The following is a 20254-nucleotide window of genomic DNA, read 5'->3' as shown; positions in this document are numbered from 1 at the left end:
GTTTGCTCAGCCTGAGATGTTTTCTTTCCATGGATGAACCACAAGACTGGATCCTTTACCTCTTCAGGTGTTTGCTTAAAAGTCACCTTCTCACAGAGAATGACAAATATCATATGATATTGCTTATATGTAGAATCTAAAAGAATGATACAAATCAAGTTATTTACAAAACAGAAATAGACTCACAGATGTAGAAAACAGACTTATGGTTACCAAAGGGGAAAGGAGGGAGCGATATATTAGGAGTTTGGCATTAAAATATACACACTACTGTATATAAAATAGGTAACCAACAAGGACCTACTATATAGCAGAGGGAACTATACTCAATATCTTGTAATAACCTATAATAGAGGAGAATGTAAAAAAGGAATATAGTTGTATATTTATGTATAATTGAATCACTTTGCTATATATTTGAAATTAGCACAGCATTGTAAATCAACTACATTTCAATAAAAATTTTAAAAATAAACAACATTGATTACATTTTTTTTAAAAAGGTCACCTTCTCAGTGAGGTCTTCTCTGATCACACTATTTAAAATCACCCCCTACATCTGCTCCAGCCTTACCTATCCCCCTGCTTTGCTTTGTTTTTCTCCAAAGCACTTAGGACAGTTGGATGGATGGATGCACAGATCTCTCTGTGTGTATACATATCTGTCCCTCTCCTGTAGAAAAATCTAGGAGGATGGGCGATTTTGTTTGCAGCTAGAAAAACACCTAAAAAAAATGGTTATCCTATTTTAGGTGATTAATAAGTAGTTGTTGAATTAATGAATAAGGATTCTGAAGTGTAAATGTACCAAGAGAAACAAAAGAATCTAAAAGCAGTGCCATGGTTTGTACCCTAAAAGGTGTATAATATCAATATGTTCTATTTGATTATACATTTTTAAAAGTAAAGATAAATATAGGGTTTTTTTAAGCAAAGTCTGTTTGTTTCAGTAAGAAAGCAGTCTTTTTAATTAAATCAGAAATTTCAAATTAGAGCTGGTAGAAACCACTTCAAAGCACAGCCTGACAGGAATGTAACTAAAAAAGGAAAGAAAGAAAAGTTGGGTATGTATAAACATCATCTTCGCTGAAAGCTGGTGCCCATGTGGAAAATCAGTAAAAGGAAAGAAGAGAGAGCACCTTGTTTTTCTCCAGTGCCTCTTGTATTGGAAGAGAAGTCGTTGTCTATTTCAATTTGATCTTTCTTCATTTGGTGGGGGGAAAGTAAAATTGTTTTTAGTTTTCTCCATATTAATATAAAAATTAAAGCACCATTTGGTTGCATTTGACAGATGGCATCTTAATTTCATGTATCAGATCTTGATAACCTTTCTGAATCATAAAAAAATTAGCATACAGCATCCTTGTTTTTATAAATTTCATATTATAATTATTTGAAAAATGGGTAACCCTTATATTGTGTCTAATACTGATTCCTTGGGCATTCCAGGGACTAGTAAAGGAAAATTTTACAAAATATTGTAGCAGCACCTTCAGCTTTTGTTTTTGCTACCATTGCAATCACCATTATTTCATAAAAGAAAGCACACTTTAACACTTTTAAAAATAGGAAAGATAATCTTAGAGTAAAAGACAGTCTTATTGTCCTTACCTTTATCAATTTGCCATGGATTTCAGATTGTGCTGCCAGAGTATACAGCCCAGAATTGGGAATGGTTGATCTGTAATATGATTATTGACATTTAACAAGGATAGAGTATTGAATATACAAATTTAGCTAGAATACCTAGAAAAGAATACCTAGTGACTGGAGGCTTTGGAGGACACTATCTGGTTACCAAAACAGTAATTACTCAAAAACAATTATTTTTATTAAAATATTTATTTATTTATTTTTGGCTGCATTGGGTCTTCGTTGCTGTGTGCGGGGGCTACTCTTTGTTGTGGTGTGCGGGATTCTCATTGTGGTGGCTTCTCTTGTTGCGGAGCATGGGCTCTAGGCACATGGGCTCAGTAGTTGTGGCTCGCAGGCTCAGTAGTTGTGGCACACAGGCTTAGTTGCTCCGCGGCATGTGGGATCTTCCTGGACCAGGGCTCGAACCCGTGTCCCCTGCACTGGCAGGTGGATCCTTAACCACTGCGCCACCCGGGAAGTCTCTCAAAAACAGTTTTTTGTTTTGTTTTGTTTTGTTTTGTCTTTAGTCATAAATAGGTAAGCTTTATTCCAATGTCTACATAAAAGTGAGTTGATGTCGAACAGGAAACGGTTTTTCCAAAGGGTTAAAGTCTATCACATAACAGAACTTGGTCCTTTTCCCTTTAGTTTGTCTCTCAGTTCAGTTGGCTGACACATCATTATTAGTGTCTGCCCTCACTAATTATTTTCACCACACACAATATCTAAAAGTCTTCGGGTGGCACTTTCCATTTCTCTGGAAATCTCTTAAACTGCTTTCAGTTACAAGAGATGGGCAAGGTTTTTGTCTGCTCACACTCTACTCCACGGGAGACAAAAACACATCCCTGAATTCTCTTGTTTAAATTGTGGCTGTTGGCAAAGCATCCAACTGAAGAACTTAATGCTAACGCACAAAGGACACAGTATAATCTCTGTATAATAGTGACTTCGCTTCAACTTTTTCTCATTAAAGAATTATTTTTATTAGCTCTCCACATGGGAGTTATCAAAAATACCTGTAAAAACATTGGAAAGGCTCTTAAAAGTCCTGGAATGAAAAATTCTATAGTATAAATTATGATACATTGTCTATGACTTGCAAATAAGAATAAAATAAATTCTACAGGCTAGAATTTCTGAATGATTTTGATAGGAATTTACCAGAAGGCGCCAGAACATCAAACCTTAACGGTTTCCTGTTTTCATCCCAATTGAGTTTTTGAAAAGCTATATAATCTGTTGACAGGCACAGTCCACACAGGAACTTGTTGCTGCTGCCACTAACGATGAAATCAATCTGAAGGACAGAGATTTGTATGCTGGACGCGCCAGGCTCTTCCATGCAACTGGCTGAAGTGGTCTTCTCTTATTTTTTCCCTTATGTTTTAAATAAAAGTAAATATACATATGGTAAAAAAAAAATTTTTAATGGTACAGAAAGATCTAAAATAATCAGTAAATATCCTTTTCTCTCATAACCTAGAAAATCTGGTGTCTTCCAAATCATCAGGCATATGAATAATTTGCAAAGTGAAGTCAAACTTGGAGTCTCTTCATCTGAAAATTATTCTCAGGACTTTTGGAATGTGTTGATTCTGTCATGTATTATTACCTCTGTCACAGAGGAAAGCCATGCAGTCTTCTTCTTAAAAAAAAAAACTAATTACAAAAGCAACACACACGCTCTGCTCTTATTTGCCACACACTGTGCTAAGTACTTTCTACATGGATTGTCTAATTTAATTCTAACAATCCTGTGAGATAGAATATTAGTATTGAAGTTATTTTGGTTGGATCCGTTTTCTTCATGAAATAACCAACTTTATCGCAGAATTATAAATCTTGGGTGACCATTATATAAATGCTGTGGCAGCCTTTTACTAAAACTGATCAAAATGAATGTGGACTAAGAATATTTTAAGTCATGTGAAAGCTTGCTAGCTAATCTTGGCTCTGCCACAGCTGTGGTACCATTATGTTTGACCCCTTCCATCCAGGCTTCCAGGCATTTCAGTTATGAATAACTAAGATGGGCGAGACGAAATTTTAGGTGTTGAGGGATTGTTAAAAGATACACATATATACAATAGGGTGTCTGCTTGCAGGGAGTACTGTTATCTAGTTGGGTAATGAAGACATGCTTGTGAAAGAAAAGCTCATGATTTTAAGACAAAATTGTGTCGAAACATATAGGACAAGAGCCTGCAAACAACAGCCTATGGGCCATATTGAGGCTACTGCCTGTTTTTGTATAGCTAAGAATGTTTTTTATATTTTAAAAATTGTAAAACAAAACAAAAATCAGGAAAAGAATATGCAGCAGAGACTCTGTGGCCCATATAAAGCCTAAAACATTTACTCTCTGGCACTTTACAGGAAGAGTTTGCCAACTTCTGCTATTCAAGGTGAGCACCATTAGGGGGCTGTGTCTAAAGGGACCAGTAGCATTCGTAATGTAAACCGTTTTCCCCACCCCTCAACAACTTGCTGTTTATTCTCTACAACACCCACAACGGGGCCAGACGTGCAGCAGGCAGATCATATGGAAGACGATCTGTTGACTTGAATGAAGTTTGTTGTTTGCAGTTGCCTAGACCTGGAGCAGTGCTGTCTTAAGGTCCTGGAGCCTGAAGGCAGCCCAAGCCTGTGTTTACTGAAGCTGCTGGGTGAGAAGGGCTGCACGGTCGTGGAGCTGAGCGACTTCCTGCAGACCATGGAGCACACTGAGGTCCTTCAGCTCCTCAGCCCCCCAGGTACGTGTTTCCCGTGGGCACGTTCTCCAGGAGTTCATGGACACAGACTCAGAGGAAAATATCTCATTTGACCAAATGAATTGTGTTAAGTATTTTTGAAACGTGTAAATATATGGTGCCTCATTTCCCCCCCCAGGTTGAGACCGAAGAACACATGAAAAGCAAATACAGTGCATAAACATTTGTTGGATTGTTTTTCCAAAAAAAACAGCTATAGAAGACATTTGGGGGACAACTGGAATAACTTGAGTGTCACCTGCATATTAGACATCAGGGAATTAGCATGTGACGATGGTGCTGAACTTCTATAGGAGAATGTCTTTATTCCAAGGAGGTGCATGTGAAAGTGTTGAGCGGAAAGGTTTCTATAACTTATGTTAAAATAGCGCAGCCAAGAAAGTAAACACACACATTTATTTATATGTATGTATATGAATGAGAGAAAGTGTAGCAAATGTTTATTGTTGAAGTTTTTTGCCAACATGGTGCTTTTGAAATGTTGAGTAACTCAACCACGTGATTTTTTTTTTCCTGAATATACCAATATTGAGTGAGGTTGCTCACTTCCAAGGTCAGATTTGAGGAATAGGAAGCAGTCCCTCCTTTCCACAACTGTGGGTGGAGTTGGTCAGTTACCATGACGTCAGCAGGAGGGACCATGTCATCCAAGTCACGTGACGGCAGCAGCGCTGCAGACCTTCTTTCTTGGGGGCTTGGGGAATTAGAGACACGTGTTGTAGTGGTGTACTGACAAGTACACATAGCAGAAACCCCAACTTAAGTTGGTGTAATAAAGGGAGCATGCTGGTTCCAACAGAAAAGTCTTGAAGCAGGTTGGGCTTTGAGAAAGGCAGGGGGCAGCCCTATTTCCAAGGAGTTGGATTTTGTCTTTGCTCTTCCTTTCATGTCATTGGCTTCCTCCCAAGTCTGACTTTCTACCTAGTCATAGGATGTCTACTAGCTGTCCCTTGCATTAATCTTTGTCCCAGCAAAAATCATAGGATTCCCTAAGTAAGCTAACTAATTTTGGCCACGTCCCTGTCCCTGTACCTGTCACCAGCCAGGGAGTTGGAACGTGCCAGTTCCCCTGGCTTAGAGCCAGGAGTGGAGTGGGTTCAGTTAGCTTTCCAGAAACCTCATGGATCGCCAAACAAAATTGGATGCTGGGGTTGTGAGGGGGAACAACTGAAAAGTCTACTACAAATGGAAGGGACCCTGGATTGTGAGCCAGGAAACCTGGACTCTCAGGTTATCCCTTGCTTTACCAGGCCTAGTGCAGAAGATGAAATAGGTCCTCTATAAACGCCTCTCTTGTGTTACCCACTGTATCTGATGCTTGACAAATGTTTCTCAGTGCCTCTTCATACAAGAGGCCTGGGGCAATGCAGATCCCATCTAGATGCAATTGCTTTCTGTCACCAAACAGTAAATTATTTCTTCAGGTGACATTTATTAACTTTTGTATCCCCAGTGTCCCAAAAGTAACCAGGAATTGTGGCAATTGAAGTCTGCCAGTCTAGGGCACTCAGCCACTAAGTTCTCAGACTTTATAGACTTACCGGGGCCTCTGAAAACTTAAGGAACCTCTTTAGGAATTAACTATAACTTTAATATCTCATTATGTTTTTCAATAATTGCGCTTAATTACTCCACCGTTGTTGCCAAGTCTATAAAATGAGAGTTAGTGTTCCCTACCTCTCAGACTTGGAGGAGCTGCTGAGATGATGCTTTGTTGAGCTGCATCTAGGTGACCACGGAGGCTGCACACACATCTCATGATCTGTGGTGTGATCACTGGCCTGAGATCAAAGGTTTCCAAGTCTTCAAGGTTTCCCATGTATGAAACTGGGCTTGACTGAAATTGAGTCACATGTTTATTTGTGTGTAATGATGTGCCTGAAATTTTGAGCACTATTTTCTATTTTGATGTGATAGGCCAGCAGCGAATACAGTGCCATCCTAATAGACATCAGTCATCTTCTTTGGAAAAATCTGTTTCTGCTCTTTGTGTTTCTCTCCAAATAGTAGGATCAGCACTTTACCATCAGTGTTCCCCTGTGCAGATCGTTGCGATATTGGGACAACAGGCTTTTTCAGTTATTATCCCCTGGGATAATAGGGGAGAAGAGGAAAAAGACAGCAGTTTCTACATGACCACTGATGCACTATTTCTGTGAAGTTTTATGTCATATTAGCCATATAGTATTCATTAGAAATCAGTTGTTACTTGAATGTTAATTATTGATTTAAGAGGAAATATTTGGGGATCTAATAAAACTCAGTAATTTACAGTTAGCTTTCTACCTGAATCTTACTTGGATAATCTAAAACTTACTGTATTTACATACATTAGAATATAGAAATATAAGAATTTGAGAATAATTTTTATATTTCAATACAGACATTGAGAATAAAAACTATTGTAATTATATTAAGAATGCAAGCTCTGATAGAATCAACTTAATCTGGGATTTTGCTCATTCAATCAAGATTACTGTATTCTAATACTTCCGCTATTCCAGGCATTGTGCTTGGTACTATGAATTAAAACAATAGTTCCTGCATGTTCAAAATCCATCATCTAGTAGGTGAGACAAACATGTAACTCATCACATCCAGAACAATCATAAAAACAAGTATATATTAAATCTCCAGTTTTTCCTTTTCAGTGTATTCCTGAATCTTGGTGAAAATACAAAGTAGGAATAATCTTAACATTTTCTCTCTTTTTTTTTTTGGTAGTGCAATTTCATAAGAAGACATTAGTTCTTATTCCACAAAGAGCCTGATGACTTTATCTGATTGGTGTGATAGAGAGCTCTGGTTTTGGGTGACTAAGATGCTGTGAACCTCTGAACAGGTCTTTCAGGCCTAAATAAATACAAGGAGAAGGGGGAAGTTCAGATTTATTTTAGTCTGATTTTGTCATATTCCATCCCAGTTGTCTGTGGGATGACAGCCAGAGATGGCCATCGAAGATGGCTGTGGTACCGAGTTTCTTGGATGTCTTTGCTTTGGTGGCTCAGAGGCAGCTGGGGAGGGTTCCCCCATCTCTAACTGGAACACCTGCCTTGATTAGGAGCCAACTTCAGTGGTCCCTCACTCAGCATGAGGTCTAAGCCAAGGGTAACTCACCCCCAAATTCTTGTGCTCCATGGGCTCCGACACCTAATATATTTTTCAAAAGGTTGTGGTTTACTCTCTTTTGCTTTCCCTCCAATTGGGCTTTTCCATAGCACATGGGCTGGCCAGCTTGCCTCTCAGACTGGTCTTGCCTGCCCTTTGTTAGAGAAATGGCGTACAATTTTTATGTATGGATGGTGTCCATCTGCATTTTCCAGCTCTGACTCATTGTTTCCCTATTTTTATTCCTTTGGTCATTTCAGTGGGAATTGAAGAGGGGCAGGGTGTTAAATGAATTTGCTGAAATTGTTTTGAACCAGAGGTCTGTAATGATTTTTTTAGACCTTTATTTATTTTTTTATTTAAGGATCAAAGACTCTGATCTCAAAGCAATCAAAATTTGCATCCGTAGCCTTGGCAAATACAGATAAACTTAGATGTGCCATTTGAGATTTTTTTTTTTTTTTTTTTTTTTTTTTTTTTTTTTTTTTTTGCGGTACGCGGGCCTCTCACTGTTGTGGCCTCTCCCACTGCGGAGCGCAGGCTCCGGACGCGCAGGCTCCGGACGCGCAGGCTCAGCGGCCACGGCTCACGGGCCCAGCCGCTCCGCGGCATGTGGGATCTTCCCGGAACGGGGCACGAACCCGTGTCCCCTGCATCGGCAGGCGGACTCTCAACCACTGCGCCACCAGGGAAGCCCTGAGATGTTTTTGTTGTGAGTGAAACCATTTGAGTGCAGATGTGTAAGCGGCGTCAATTAGAGTTTTGTTTAAGAGAAACCATTTGAGTGCTGACTAGTCGGCTCTATCAGCTAGAGTCCTGGACATCACGAGATTGGTTGCCAGGGAAGCCGTGCTCGGACCTGGACTCAGCTAAGCGGAGGCTAGACAGTGGGGGATGTTTAGAGAGAATTAACACGTTACACATGGGTTTCATTAGATGGATCCCAAGGTTCTTTCTGCTCCAGTTTTGTGATGCTGCCATCTTATTTCATTCTTGTATGAAAGGAGCTTTGCTGTGCATACATTTCAGAAGTCCTGGCAGAGTCATGTGATTTCACTAACATCTTTTCCATTTTTCCCCACCCCTTTTCCATATCAATTCATTTTTCTTCTTTAATTCCTTGTACTATACTCATTGTTATGTTTCTGATACGAATTTTTTATTACTTTTATTGTCTCTTAAAACAAGAGCAAAGACAGTTGCATATTATTCTTTCGTTTCCAGGATACCTTTACTTCACATTTTATCTTCACAATTCTGTGAAAGCCCAGAACAGTACTATTATGCATATTTAAATTTTATTTTATTTTTATTTTTTTAACATCTTTATTGGCGTATAATTGCTTTACAATGGTGTGTTAGTTTCTGCTTTATAACAAAGTGAATCAGCTATACATATACCTATATCCCCATATCCCCTCCCTCTTGAATCTCCCTCCCACCCTCCCTATCCCACCCCTCTGGGTAGTCACAAAGCACCGAGCTAATCTCCCTGTGCTATGTGACTGCTTCCCACTAGCTATCTGTTTTACATTTGGTAGTGTATCTATGTCCCTGCCACTCTCTCACTTTGTCCCAGCTTACCCTTCCCCCTCCCTGTGTCCTCAAGTCCATTCTCTACGTCTGCGTCTTTATTCCTGTCCTGCCCCTAGGTTTTTGGGGGGCATTTTTTTTTTTTTAGTTCCCATATATATATGTTAACATATGGTGTTTGTTTTTCTCTTTCTGACTTACTTCACTCTGTATGACAGACTCTAGGTCCATCAACCTCACTACAAATAACTCAATTTCGTTTCTTTTTATGGCTGAGTAATAGTCCATTATATATATGTGCCACATCTTCTTTATCCATTCATCTTTTGATGGACACTTAGGTTGATTCCATGTCCTGTACATTTAAATTTTAAATGTGAGCACACATTTATGTGGAAAAAGAGATTACCAGAAGTTATCATTTGGCCAAAATCACAGTTGGTTATTGACAGAAGTAGGATTAGAATCCGGGTCTCCTGACCCTGACCTGAACTCAGTGTCATTTCCATAATACTTGGAAGTTTCTGGATTGTTTGGGAGGCTTAGTTATGGATTATTACCTCAATTCTCTCTTTGACCCACAGACTTCAATTTCTTTCGTCTTGCCAAATTGAAAAGTACTCAACAATTAGATCTTACTTATAAGGGACTCATCTTGTTCCACGAACAACAGAAATTCCTGAAAGCAAGATATTAATAAGTGAAAAGAGGCAAAGATCGTATAAATGGGAGTAAGATTAAAGAAGAAGAAGAGAGCTAGAAAGGGAGTGGTGGTGAGGGCTAGAAGGATGGGATTCCACGCCAAGGTGTTAAAGGGAGTTGTCGGTGATGTAGAAGGATGAGGGGTGTGATGTAGGAGACCAGGTTTAGCCCCAGTAGATGCAAATGTAAATTGACCTGTAAGAGGAAAGTAAACAACCCGTACACTGGTTGTGTAATGGGGGGAAGTTGTTAGAGGAAGGGAATGGTATTTATTCTGGGACTCTCTGGGGTGCTTTTCAGTAATAGTTTTGAAATGTTCAAAATAACGTTGAGGGAGAGTTTTAGATGGAAGATGATAGAAAAGTTTTTTGGTTCATGGCCTCTGAAAATAGATGCGCTGTAATGTACACAATAGATCTGTTCCTGGAAAAGCTGTGAATTACTTCGATGGTAACTGCATTGTAAGAGAGAATAACTCAAAGGGAACCTACGAGGAATCCTTTTGTCAGGTCAAGAATCACCCTAATTTATCTGTTTAGTGATTCCATCAGGGGTTTTTGTGGATTTTTTTTGCGGTACGCGGGCCTCTCACTGTTGTGGCCTCTCCCGTTGCGGAGCACAGGCTCCGGACGCGCAGGCTCAGCGGCCATGGCTCACGGGCCCAGCCGCTCCGCAGCACGTGGGATCCTCCCGGACCGGGGCACGAACCCGCGTCCCCTGTATCGGCAGGCGGACTCTCAACCACTGCGCCACCAGGGAAGCCCGGGTTTTAGTTTTATTGTGTAATATCTTGAGCCGGTGGCTCTGCACAGGTGTACACGTGTTGAAAGCACAATCCTCATGTTCCATCAGACCCAGTCAGATTCTCTCCGGCTTACAGGAAATCAAGTAACCTCTTTGACTTCTTTGCAGATGTTATCTGAAAATAGGCTTGTTTGCCAGGAAGCTGTGCATTCACCCTTTAAAATAGAACTTTCGTCTGCCTTGGTACACCGTCCAGAGCTCTGTGTCATTCTTCCCTCCTTACTTTGTTCAGCACATTCTGACTGGTGGGCACTGCGCGAGGGTGGTTAGAGGTGACCGTGGTTCCGCGTTGCACACGAGACAGGGTGGAAAGAAACATGTGTGGTTAAAACATGGGAGGTGTTGTGACTTCTCTCTGTGCTACTCACCAGGGCGGGTTCCAGATCACACTGTGCCTTTCAATTCTCAGTCTCTGAAGCAGTAAATAATAAAGACATGTCTTTGCTTGCTTCTTGAAGACTTAGACTACTAAAATTGTTGGTACAGGACAGATGTATCAACTGTGAGTTTGAATGTCTGTTAAAAATCATTTAGTCTTGTCTCCCACAAAGGAAGCTTTTAGAACATCCTGGTCACATGGGCGCCTTCCTCTGAAGTCATTCATTTCTGTGTAAGACCCTCTAGAGAGAAAGCCTTTCAGTTTCCTTCATTCTCATGTCTTGTCTCCTTGTGTAATAGCAGAGAATCTTTGCCAAACAGTAAATTTTTAAGCACTGCCATGGCACAAGACACTGCACTCTGCCTGAAACCCTCCTTGCAGTAAGAGAGGCTCACTGTGGCAGAAGATGGGATTAGCATGGGAGATGCATTAAGAACCATCAGAAAATGATAACTATGTGAGGTGATGGATGTGTTAATTAACTTGATTGTGACAACCATTTCACAGACGTAAACCTATACGGAATCATTATGTTGTGCACCCTTAAATATATGCAGTTTTTATTTGTCACTTATACCTCAATAAAGGTGGAAGGAAAAAAAAAAAATCACTGGGATAACCCAAGGCTTAAAAGGGCTTTAAAGCCCAAGAAAACTTAGCTTTGCATCCTGGTTCTGCCATTTTGCAATGAGAAAAAAAGGAATCTCAGAGAAGTTAATAATTTACACAGGGTAATTTGGATGACTTTCTGCAAATGATGTAAGTTCATTTTCCTCACTGTAACGTAGATCTAGTTAATACCTAACTCACAGGATTATTTTGAAAGTTAGAGATCAAAGTGCTCGGCATATGTAAAGCAGTCAGTAAGTTGCCGTTATAGTAATTTCTGTTATTATTGTACACATTCGTTCAACAAATATGTGTTGAACACCCACCATTTCACGTATGCCGGCCACTATTCTAGGCGTCTGGTAAACTGGTGGGTAAGACAAGAGCTTCTGTTTTAGTAGGTGAGACAGATAATACGAAACGGGACTTCGGGTGATTAGTGCAGTGAAGCCCACAAAGTGGGACAAGTATGATGCTGGTGGGGAGGGGGGAGGTAGCTCATGTTTCCTGGACCAGCTGGAGACCTGGGCGATGAGAGTCTGTCATGAAACAGTGGGGGTTAGGGGGGAACCCAGCAGAGGACCAGGAGGTGGAAAGGCAGGAAAGAGCTTGTCTTTCGAAGGAAAGGGGCTCTCCGCAGCTGGAGCCTGGTGGGCACGAGGGTCTCGTTGGCCAGGTAAGGAGCTTGGGTTTCATTCTAAATCCAATGGGAGCTCAGTAAAGGGCTTTATCAGAGGAGTGATATGGAGTAATTTATGTTTTAAAAAGACATTGGGCTGCTGGTTGGAAGTAAGGAAAGAAAGTTCGCAGGCTGTGACAATAGTTCAGTTCAGGAGGGGATGGCGGCTTGGATTAAGCTCATGGCATTGACGATGGTGAGATGTGGAAAAGCTTAAGCGACAGGCCTCGCAGCTAAATTACACGTGGGGAAGGAGGATGTGAGCAGGAGGGGGTTGGGGTGGCTGCTAAGTTTCCATCATGAGTAACTGGATGCTTGGGGCTAGGCCGGGGCCTGGTTTATCTTCCCGGAGATGGAGAAGACTTGGGGGTCTCGGGGAGGAGGAGATCTTGTGTCAGGAGGGATTGGGGATGTTACATATGAGACGGCTTTAAGACATCCACATTTTAAAGCCAATATACCACAACGCCTGTATTTTTCAGATTTATACTTGTTCCCTTCTTTTGTTGTTGCAACTTTTCTTCCTCTCTTATCACAATTAAACTTTGAAAATCAGAATCTTTGTATGTTAAAGTTGTGATGTAAATCTCTCCTGGCAGATGAATGGTATATGAGGGCATTAAAATACAGTGCTGTGAATTTTCTGGCTTAAGTAAGTGTCATCCCATTTTCTGACTTCAGCATGTACTTTCTGACCACATGGATTACAGAATTCAGAAAAACTGTTACTTCAGCCATCCTTTGCTCACTTGGCATCCACATAAAGGATGAATGGATATGAAAGCTTTTCCTTGGCAAGAATTTTAAATTCTTTTTTGAGAGGCTCTACTTACTAAAGATTTTCCAGGGTTTCTCCAGACCTTCAAATGTAATAAGTATGCAGTGAATATTTACTCATTTTGGATTTTGGTTTTATTTGGTATCTTTCCTGCATGGATTTCACATGCCTATTTTACCTTCCGTACTATTTTTTCCCTAGAAAGTTTAGTACCTTTCAGGTATTAAGGTTGTTATTATTTAGACTATCTCCTCTTCAGTGGTAATCTTGTGTCCTTTTGGATTGATGGGTTGTAGACAAAAAAGATATGAGGTCATGTTCAGAATACATGAGGAACAAAATAAAAATAGGCATGGGAAATTAAGTTTTATAAGTTTTAATGCTTCTTTCTCCTTTCTGAAAGCCAACTAACCCAGGTTTATGTATTAAAACCTTGGCAAATGTAAAATTTTCTAGCTTCGTTTCCTTTTGTGTCAGTTACCTGTTGCTGCATAACAAATTATCCCCAAACCAAAAATTTTAAAAACAGCATATGTTTAGTTTCCGAGGCTAGGCATCCAGGAGGGGTGGAGCTGCGTGGTTTGGGCTCAGGGTGTCTCACGAGGTGACAGTCCAGCTGTCGGCCAGGGCTGCGTTCATCTGAAGGTCTGAGTGGGGCTGGGAAATCCTCTTCTCAGATGGTTCATGCACGCAGCTGTTGGCAGGAGGCCCAAGTTGCTTTCCTTACCGCTTGGGCCTCTCTGCAGAGCTGCCCAAGCGTCCCCATGACATGGCAGCAGGCTTCCCCAGAGGGAGTGATTGAGAGAGAGGGAGGAGGGAGGGGGCAGGGATTCCATTATTGACTCCAGGATCTTTGACAGGAAGCCCCTGTCAAAAGTTTTCCAAGTTTTGATGCTGGTAGTCAATTCTCAGATGAGAACTGTTTGCATCACATGTATCAAATTCATATCCTGCTGTTCTGTTTCTGTACCTTTCTGCTTACCGAATAGTTTTATTTTAATGCTAAATCACAGCATTGACATTCATATGCCCTTTCTTTTTCAATATTTATTTATTTAGGCTGCGCCAGGTCTTTTTTTAAATTGTTTATTTGTTTTGTTTTTGTTTTTGGCTGTGCTGGGTCTTCACTGCTGCGCACGGGCTTTCTCTAGTTGCGGCGAGTGAGGGCTACTCTTTGTTGCGGTGCGCGGGCTTCTCATTGTCACGGCTTTTCTTGTTGCGGAGCATGGGCTCTAGGCGCACAGGCTTCAGTAGTTGTGGCATGTAGGCTAAGTAGTTGTGGCTTGCAGGCTCTAGAGTGCAGGCTAGTAGTTGTGGTGCACGGACTTAGTTGCTCCACGGCGTGTGGGATCTTCCTCGACCGGGGCTCAAACCCGTGACCCCTGAATTGGCAGGCAGATTCTTAACTGCTGCGCCACCAGGGAAGCCCCATGCACCAGGTCTTAGTAACCACACGCAGGCTCTTAGTTGTGGCAGGCAGGATCTAGTTCCCTGACCAGGGATCGAACCCAGGCCCGCTGCATTGGGAGCACAGAGTCTCACCCACTGGGCCACCAGGGAAGTCCCTCATATGTGTTTTGAAGACATTTAAGTGGTATTTAAACTCACACTTGTCTTACTAACAGCGCACCTAACTCAGTTGAGGTGCTGGCCGGATAAGCCTTTATGACTAAGTATTTCTAGAGCTGGCACAGAGAAAGCATCGTGACTGCTGTATGCAGACAGCTATGATAAGGCTCATCCTGATTTCAGAGGTGTTAGAATGTGGAAAAAGTGTTTCTCAGAATTGAAGAAATATGGCAAACAATTTTTTCCCGCAGTCGTGGGGAAGTACAGTAGATCAAAGTCTTCTGCAGGTGAGTTCCTTTTCTCCAGGTTTTACAGAGCCTGGAACTCACAAACTCATTGATGGAGAAGGAGATGTGAATGGGTGATTTATAACCAGGATGAATATGCAGGTTATTTCCAAAATATTTCTTCCTTTGGTTTCAGAAACATAAACAAGGAAAACCCCTCTTCTCTGACTTTATATAACTTTTTTTTTTTAAGGAATAAAGATCACTGTAAACCCAGAATCCAAGGCAGTCTTGGCTGGACAGTTTGTGAAGCTGTGTTGCCGGGCAACTGGGCATCCTTTTGTACAATATCAATGGTTCAAAATGAATAAAGAGGTAATTTTTAATGTCTTTTTAATGTCTTTTAATTCCTCTGTCATGAGAAGAGAGAAAGATAGAAAATTAATTAGCCTGTTGTCTTCAGTGTGTTTTTAGGAATTTTGTTAAAGGATGTGATAGGTCCTTGTTAAAGGATTTGTTATTACTGAAGTGTTTATTCAGTAATCATTACTTTGGTGAGCAGTAATAAAATCAGTTGTCTATTCTGAAAATTGTGGAAAATCAAGAGGACTTGGGGCAACAATGTTAACAAACATGAAACATCACCAGTACATTCTAAAATATCTATACAAAGTTCTTTTTTTGTGTGTGGTACGCAGGCCTCTCACTGTCGTGGCCTCTCTTGTTGCGGAGCACAGGCTCCGGATGCGCAGGCTCAGCGGCCATGGCTCACGGGCCCAGCCGCTCCGCGGCACGTGGGATCTTCCTGGACCGGGGCACGAACCCGCGTCCCCCGCATCAGCAGGCGGACTCTCATCCACTGCGCCACCAGGGAAGCCCCCTATACAAAATTCTTTACAACAGATTATGTTCCAGTCTAAATCTTTAAAAGATTTTCAAAGCAACATGGAAGGCAATATTATTTTCAGCATTCCCCATAACTGTATTATATCAAAAGGTTTAGGCTTTTATGGTAGATTCTGAAGTAAGATTCAGGTCGGTAGAAAGGGGCATTTATTCCTTTTGTGGAAGGATTGTATCCCCGTGCCACCCAACACATAATTTAAAATTGCCTATTGGAATCCTCTTGTCTTCAACATTCTTTGAGCGCTTTGCTGCTGGGGATTGCTCGGTGGTCTGGCCACGTTGTGTCCCACTCTGGTGGGCTTCTGTCTTCTCCCTCATTCATCTCCCCTCGCTCCCTTCCCTTCTCGATGGTACTTTGAAACTCCATTATTCTTTTCATCCTGTTAGTCACGTAACTGAACTTTCTTTCCAACTCAACATTAAGACTCCATTTGCAAATCTGAAACTAAGTTCAAGAGCCGTTCCAAGATGACAATCTTTCCTTTGATAGGCTCACCCTGTGCCTTAGAAGAGACGTGTGGATTTGTACAATTTTTAGTTTCCGTTCCTCACACACAGGTGAGGTAAGGCAGATGTGAACTGCAGTAACAGGACCGCACTGGCACCAGACAGTCCTGTGTTGGATCCTTGACTGTTAGTAGCGACTCGAATTCCCATCGTCAGGGGTTGAGAGAACTTAATTGATGGGATAGTTTATGTGCCAAGGCTCTCGAGAGATGGTAACTAAAGTTATTTTTACCATATTTTCTCAATTGCGAAGTGGCTTTCATTTTAATAAACACCTTTCGAGGAAGAAATCATGGACAAAACTTACTCTAGTACGTATATCATTTATGAACTATGTCCTGACTTGAGAAGGGGAGGAGTGTAGGGAGTGGGCAGTGCATTGTGGATTTGAAGAGTTGCAATGGATTTTAAAGCCCTTACCGGTCGAGTTTTGTCAAACCACACTTAGGGTCATAGTCTATTTCAGGAGATATTCATTTAACGACTACTTGTTGGACACCTGTTTTGTGCCAGGCTGGGTTCTAAGTCCAGGATGGTGAAGCACTGACACACAGGGGCCCTGCCAGCTCCACTGGGGAAAAACAGTGAGCAAATAAGATAACTCTGTGAGTTCAGAGCTGTGAGAAAGTAAACAGGGTGATATAAAAGGGAGAAGCCACTAAAGGTCTTAAGTGGGAGAAGTAACGTGATAGAAATTTTGTTTTTAAAACACCAACTTGCTGCTTGAAGGGAAGCAAGAGCAAAGCAAAAAGACCAGTTATCTAATGCCTACACTGGACTAGAAATAACGGTAGTGTGGATTAGGACATGGCAGTGGAGATAGATCGAAGTGGGTAAGTCAGTTTATTTTAGAGATAGAGTTCATCACACCCGACAGATTAAATGTGGAGCCTGAGGGAAAAGGAAGAGAGCTCAAGGATGACCCTAGATTTTCTACTTAAGCATCTGGGGACCTGTTATTTACTGAGGTGTTAAGAGACTGGGAGAGGAAGAGATTAAGGGCAAAATCTCAAGAGTTTGGTTTTAGACATGTTAAGTTTGAAGTGCCTATTGGATGTCTAAATGCATCTAAGTCAGCTTGGATACCTCAGGTGACAACAGTGAAAGTTTGTTGGGACTTCCCTGGCTGTCCAGTGGTTAGGACTCCACGCTTCCACTGCAGGGGGCACGGGTTCGATCCCTGGTCAGGGAACTAAGATCCCGCATGCCATGCAGCACAGCCAAAATAAATAAATACATAGATAAATGTGTTAAAAAAAAAAAAAAAAAGAAAAAGAAGAAAGTTTGTGTAGTGGAGGAGGAACCAGTAGAGTAACTAAGAAGAATTTGCAAGAGAGATAAGAGGAAAACCAGGAGAGAATGGTATGAAGCCCTTGGGAAAGTATTTCAAGAAGAAAGGGGTGGTCAGCATTTTCAGTGCTGCTGAGAGGTATGTGGGTCAAGGGGGGGTATATCTGGGATTTTTTTGTTTAAGATATAAAGGTTCTAGAGTATGTTTGGGGGAGTGCTACAGTAAAAGAGAGAAATAGATACTAAAGCAGAGAGAAAATTGCAGGAGCAAAGTCAGAGAGGATGAGGGGATTGTTGGAGAGGAAAAAAACCTATCTCCCACCCTCTCATGCTCAGTCCCTAGGGGCCTGTGAATTAACTGGCAAAATACAGATTAACAGGGCTTCCCTGGTGGTTCAGTGGTTGAGAGTCCGCCTGCCGATGCAGGGGACACGGGTTCGTGCCCCGGTCCGGGAAGATCCCACGTGCTGCGGAGCGGCTGGGCCCGTGAGCCTTGGCCTCTGAGCTGGGCCCGTGAGCCGTGGCCGCTGAGCCTGCGCGTCCGGAGTCTGTGCTCTGCAACGGGAGGGGCCACAACAGTGAGAGGCCCGCGTACCGCAAAAAAAAAAAAAAAAATACAGATTAACAAGAGAAGTTTATTCATATGGGAAATTACAAAAGAAGTAGTCCTGTGATTGGTTACAGTTAGAGGAAAAAGGAGGAAGGAGAGAAAGCCTCTCTGGGAAGAACAAATGGGTTTCTTTAGGAAATATTATACAAAGGGGTTTCTAGGAGAATAAACAGGAGATGAGAAAGTTTGTGGTAATATTTATTCATGCAAGTGCAAGTGGTCTTTCCGTCTTCTTCACGGCTATATAAAACTTCCCTGGAGAGGGGATTTATGGTAGGTTTCCTCTTGGTCTCCTTCCTAGGAATAAAAGCCACCCTGAAGAGGGAATTTATGGCAGCCTCATTTCCCAGAAGTTTCTGCTTTTAGTCAGACAAGGAAAGCTCTGATAAGGCTTCTTTCTGCATCTGTTGAATCCTAAACATCTTCAGCTTGAACTAATTTGCATGCCAGCTTTGGGGTTCTGAGTGGTTAGGATCCCCATGCAACCCAAGCCCAAGTAACCTTCGTTAGGAAGACACGCTTTCCATTTTAACAGGAGGGAAGAGAGTTACAAATAAGCACAGACTCAAGTCAGTGGCTGAGGGAAGTGGGATTGCAGGAGGTTTGAGGAGAGAGAATAGCCTAGTAGGAAAGCAAACTTAGTAGGTTCACGTGGTAGGATGGTCAGGCAGTGCTAAGGCAGCCTCCATCCCAGTTGTCAGATCTTCAGCAAAATGCTGTCTCTCTGGTGCAGTTTCTGAGAGGAGAGAGCCGAATTCAATTGGTTGGAGTTGGAGTGGGAGAGCTTGTTAAAGTACTTTGCAAGGGAGCCGGTATATAATAAGGCACTTGACAAAGCCCTTTGACAATATGCCAGAGTTGGGTGGTGCTGATAAATTGATGGGAGCAGCTAAGGTGAAAGAAAACTTAATGTGGTGACCAGAGCCCAGGAGTAAAAGCTTGGGAAACCCTTGCATGGACCTTCCTTCCCATCATTGATAGGCTTCCCCTAGCCCTTCTCCACCCAGACCTTGAAAGAAGCGTATTGGTCACGGCATCTATCCTCTGATAGAATTTTGCAGATGAGAAAATGGGGTCTTGGGGTAAAATAACTTGCTCATATACTGACAGCTAATTTGATCAGAACAGAAACTAACAGCCAGGCCTAACTTTCTGTGAGCCCTTCACTCCGTCATGGGTTGGTCATGTTGTATGACTACTTAGCTCATAAATGCTACAATTCCAGATTCCTTAGATACTAATGATCAAACAATTTTAAATGACAGATTAGATACTTTTCTATTAGTGAGTCTTGGGAAGATATAAGGGAGAGAGCTTAACGCTCTTGTTAACAGATTTGTAGAAGACTGATTTTCTAAGACTTCAGTCCCAAGTTACTCAAAAATGTTGTTGTTTTTTAAGTAACAGATATTTTAGAACTTGGGGGAAAAAAAGATATACTTTTCAAAGTTCCAAGAACATCATACATTTTGCACAGCACATTTTTATAAGGTATGTTTTGATGAGTCATTCATTTTTATCCTCTCATTGATTCTTTCACAGATTCCGAACGGAAATGCATCAGAACTTATTTTTAACACAGTGCATATAAAAGATGCAGGCTTTTATGTCTGTCGAGTTAATAATAATTTCACCTTTGAATTTAGCCAGTGGTCACAGCTGGATGTTTGTGATGTCACAGAAGTAACAGAAAGCTTCCAGAGTAAGTGATAAAGTAACTTGAATGCTGGGATGGGAATTGCCTTTTTTAAATTTTATTTTAAATGTTTACTTTTAAATAAATAATTTCAAAGTATCAAAGATAGTACTCACATATGTACTTCACCCAATATAATGTCACCAGTCGATAATATTTTATCCTATGTGCTTTGATTCTTTTTCTGGATGGATGGATAGATAGACAAGATGGACATGCAGATGTCTTGGGCCGACATGACCTTTCTCAGTCTGGCCCTGCTGCTGACCTATTCATACTTGCCACCTTTGATGGGTCCGAACGTTGTGGTCTCTGGTTTTGGAGGAGAAGAGAAATCTAATGCCATCTTGCTCACTTTTCAGTTCCTTTTTATACTTTTTCTCCCAAACTATTGTATTACTTCTAAAAAACTGTGTCCTGGAATAAAGACTATCTATAGAGTTGATGT

The 20254-nt window shown here is 41.4% G+C and overlaps 1 protein-coding gene across 1 annotated transcript in view; it reads left to right on the top strand.

Moving 5' to 3' along the window:
- MALT1 (MALT1 paracaspase) overlaps positions 1–20254 on the top strand; it is a 60212-nt gene that overhangs the window by 5242 nt on the left and 34716 nt on the right. Inside the window, exons 2-4 of the mRNA XM_059039724.2 lie at positions 4225–4391; positions 15051–15172; positions 19653–19812. Of these exons, the coding sequence (XP_058895707.1) occupies positions 4225–4391; positions 15051–15172; positions 19653–19812 (449 nt within the window). The remainder of the gene's footprint in view (positions 1–4224; positions 4392–15050; positions 15173–19652; positions 19813–20254) is intronic.

This window comes from Kogia breviceps, chromosome 15 (genome assembly GCF_026419965.1).
Source record: "Kogia breviceps isolate mKogBre1 chromosome 15, mKogBre1 haplotype 1, whole genome shotgun sequence".
Taxonomy (NCBI): domain Eukaryota; kingdom Metazoa; phylum Chordata; class Mammalia; order Artiodactyla; family Physeteridae; genus Kogia; species Kogia breviceps.
The sequence above is the reverse complement of the archived record's forward strand: the minus strand, read 5'-3'. Positions and strand labels throughout refer to the sequence as shown.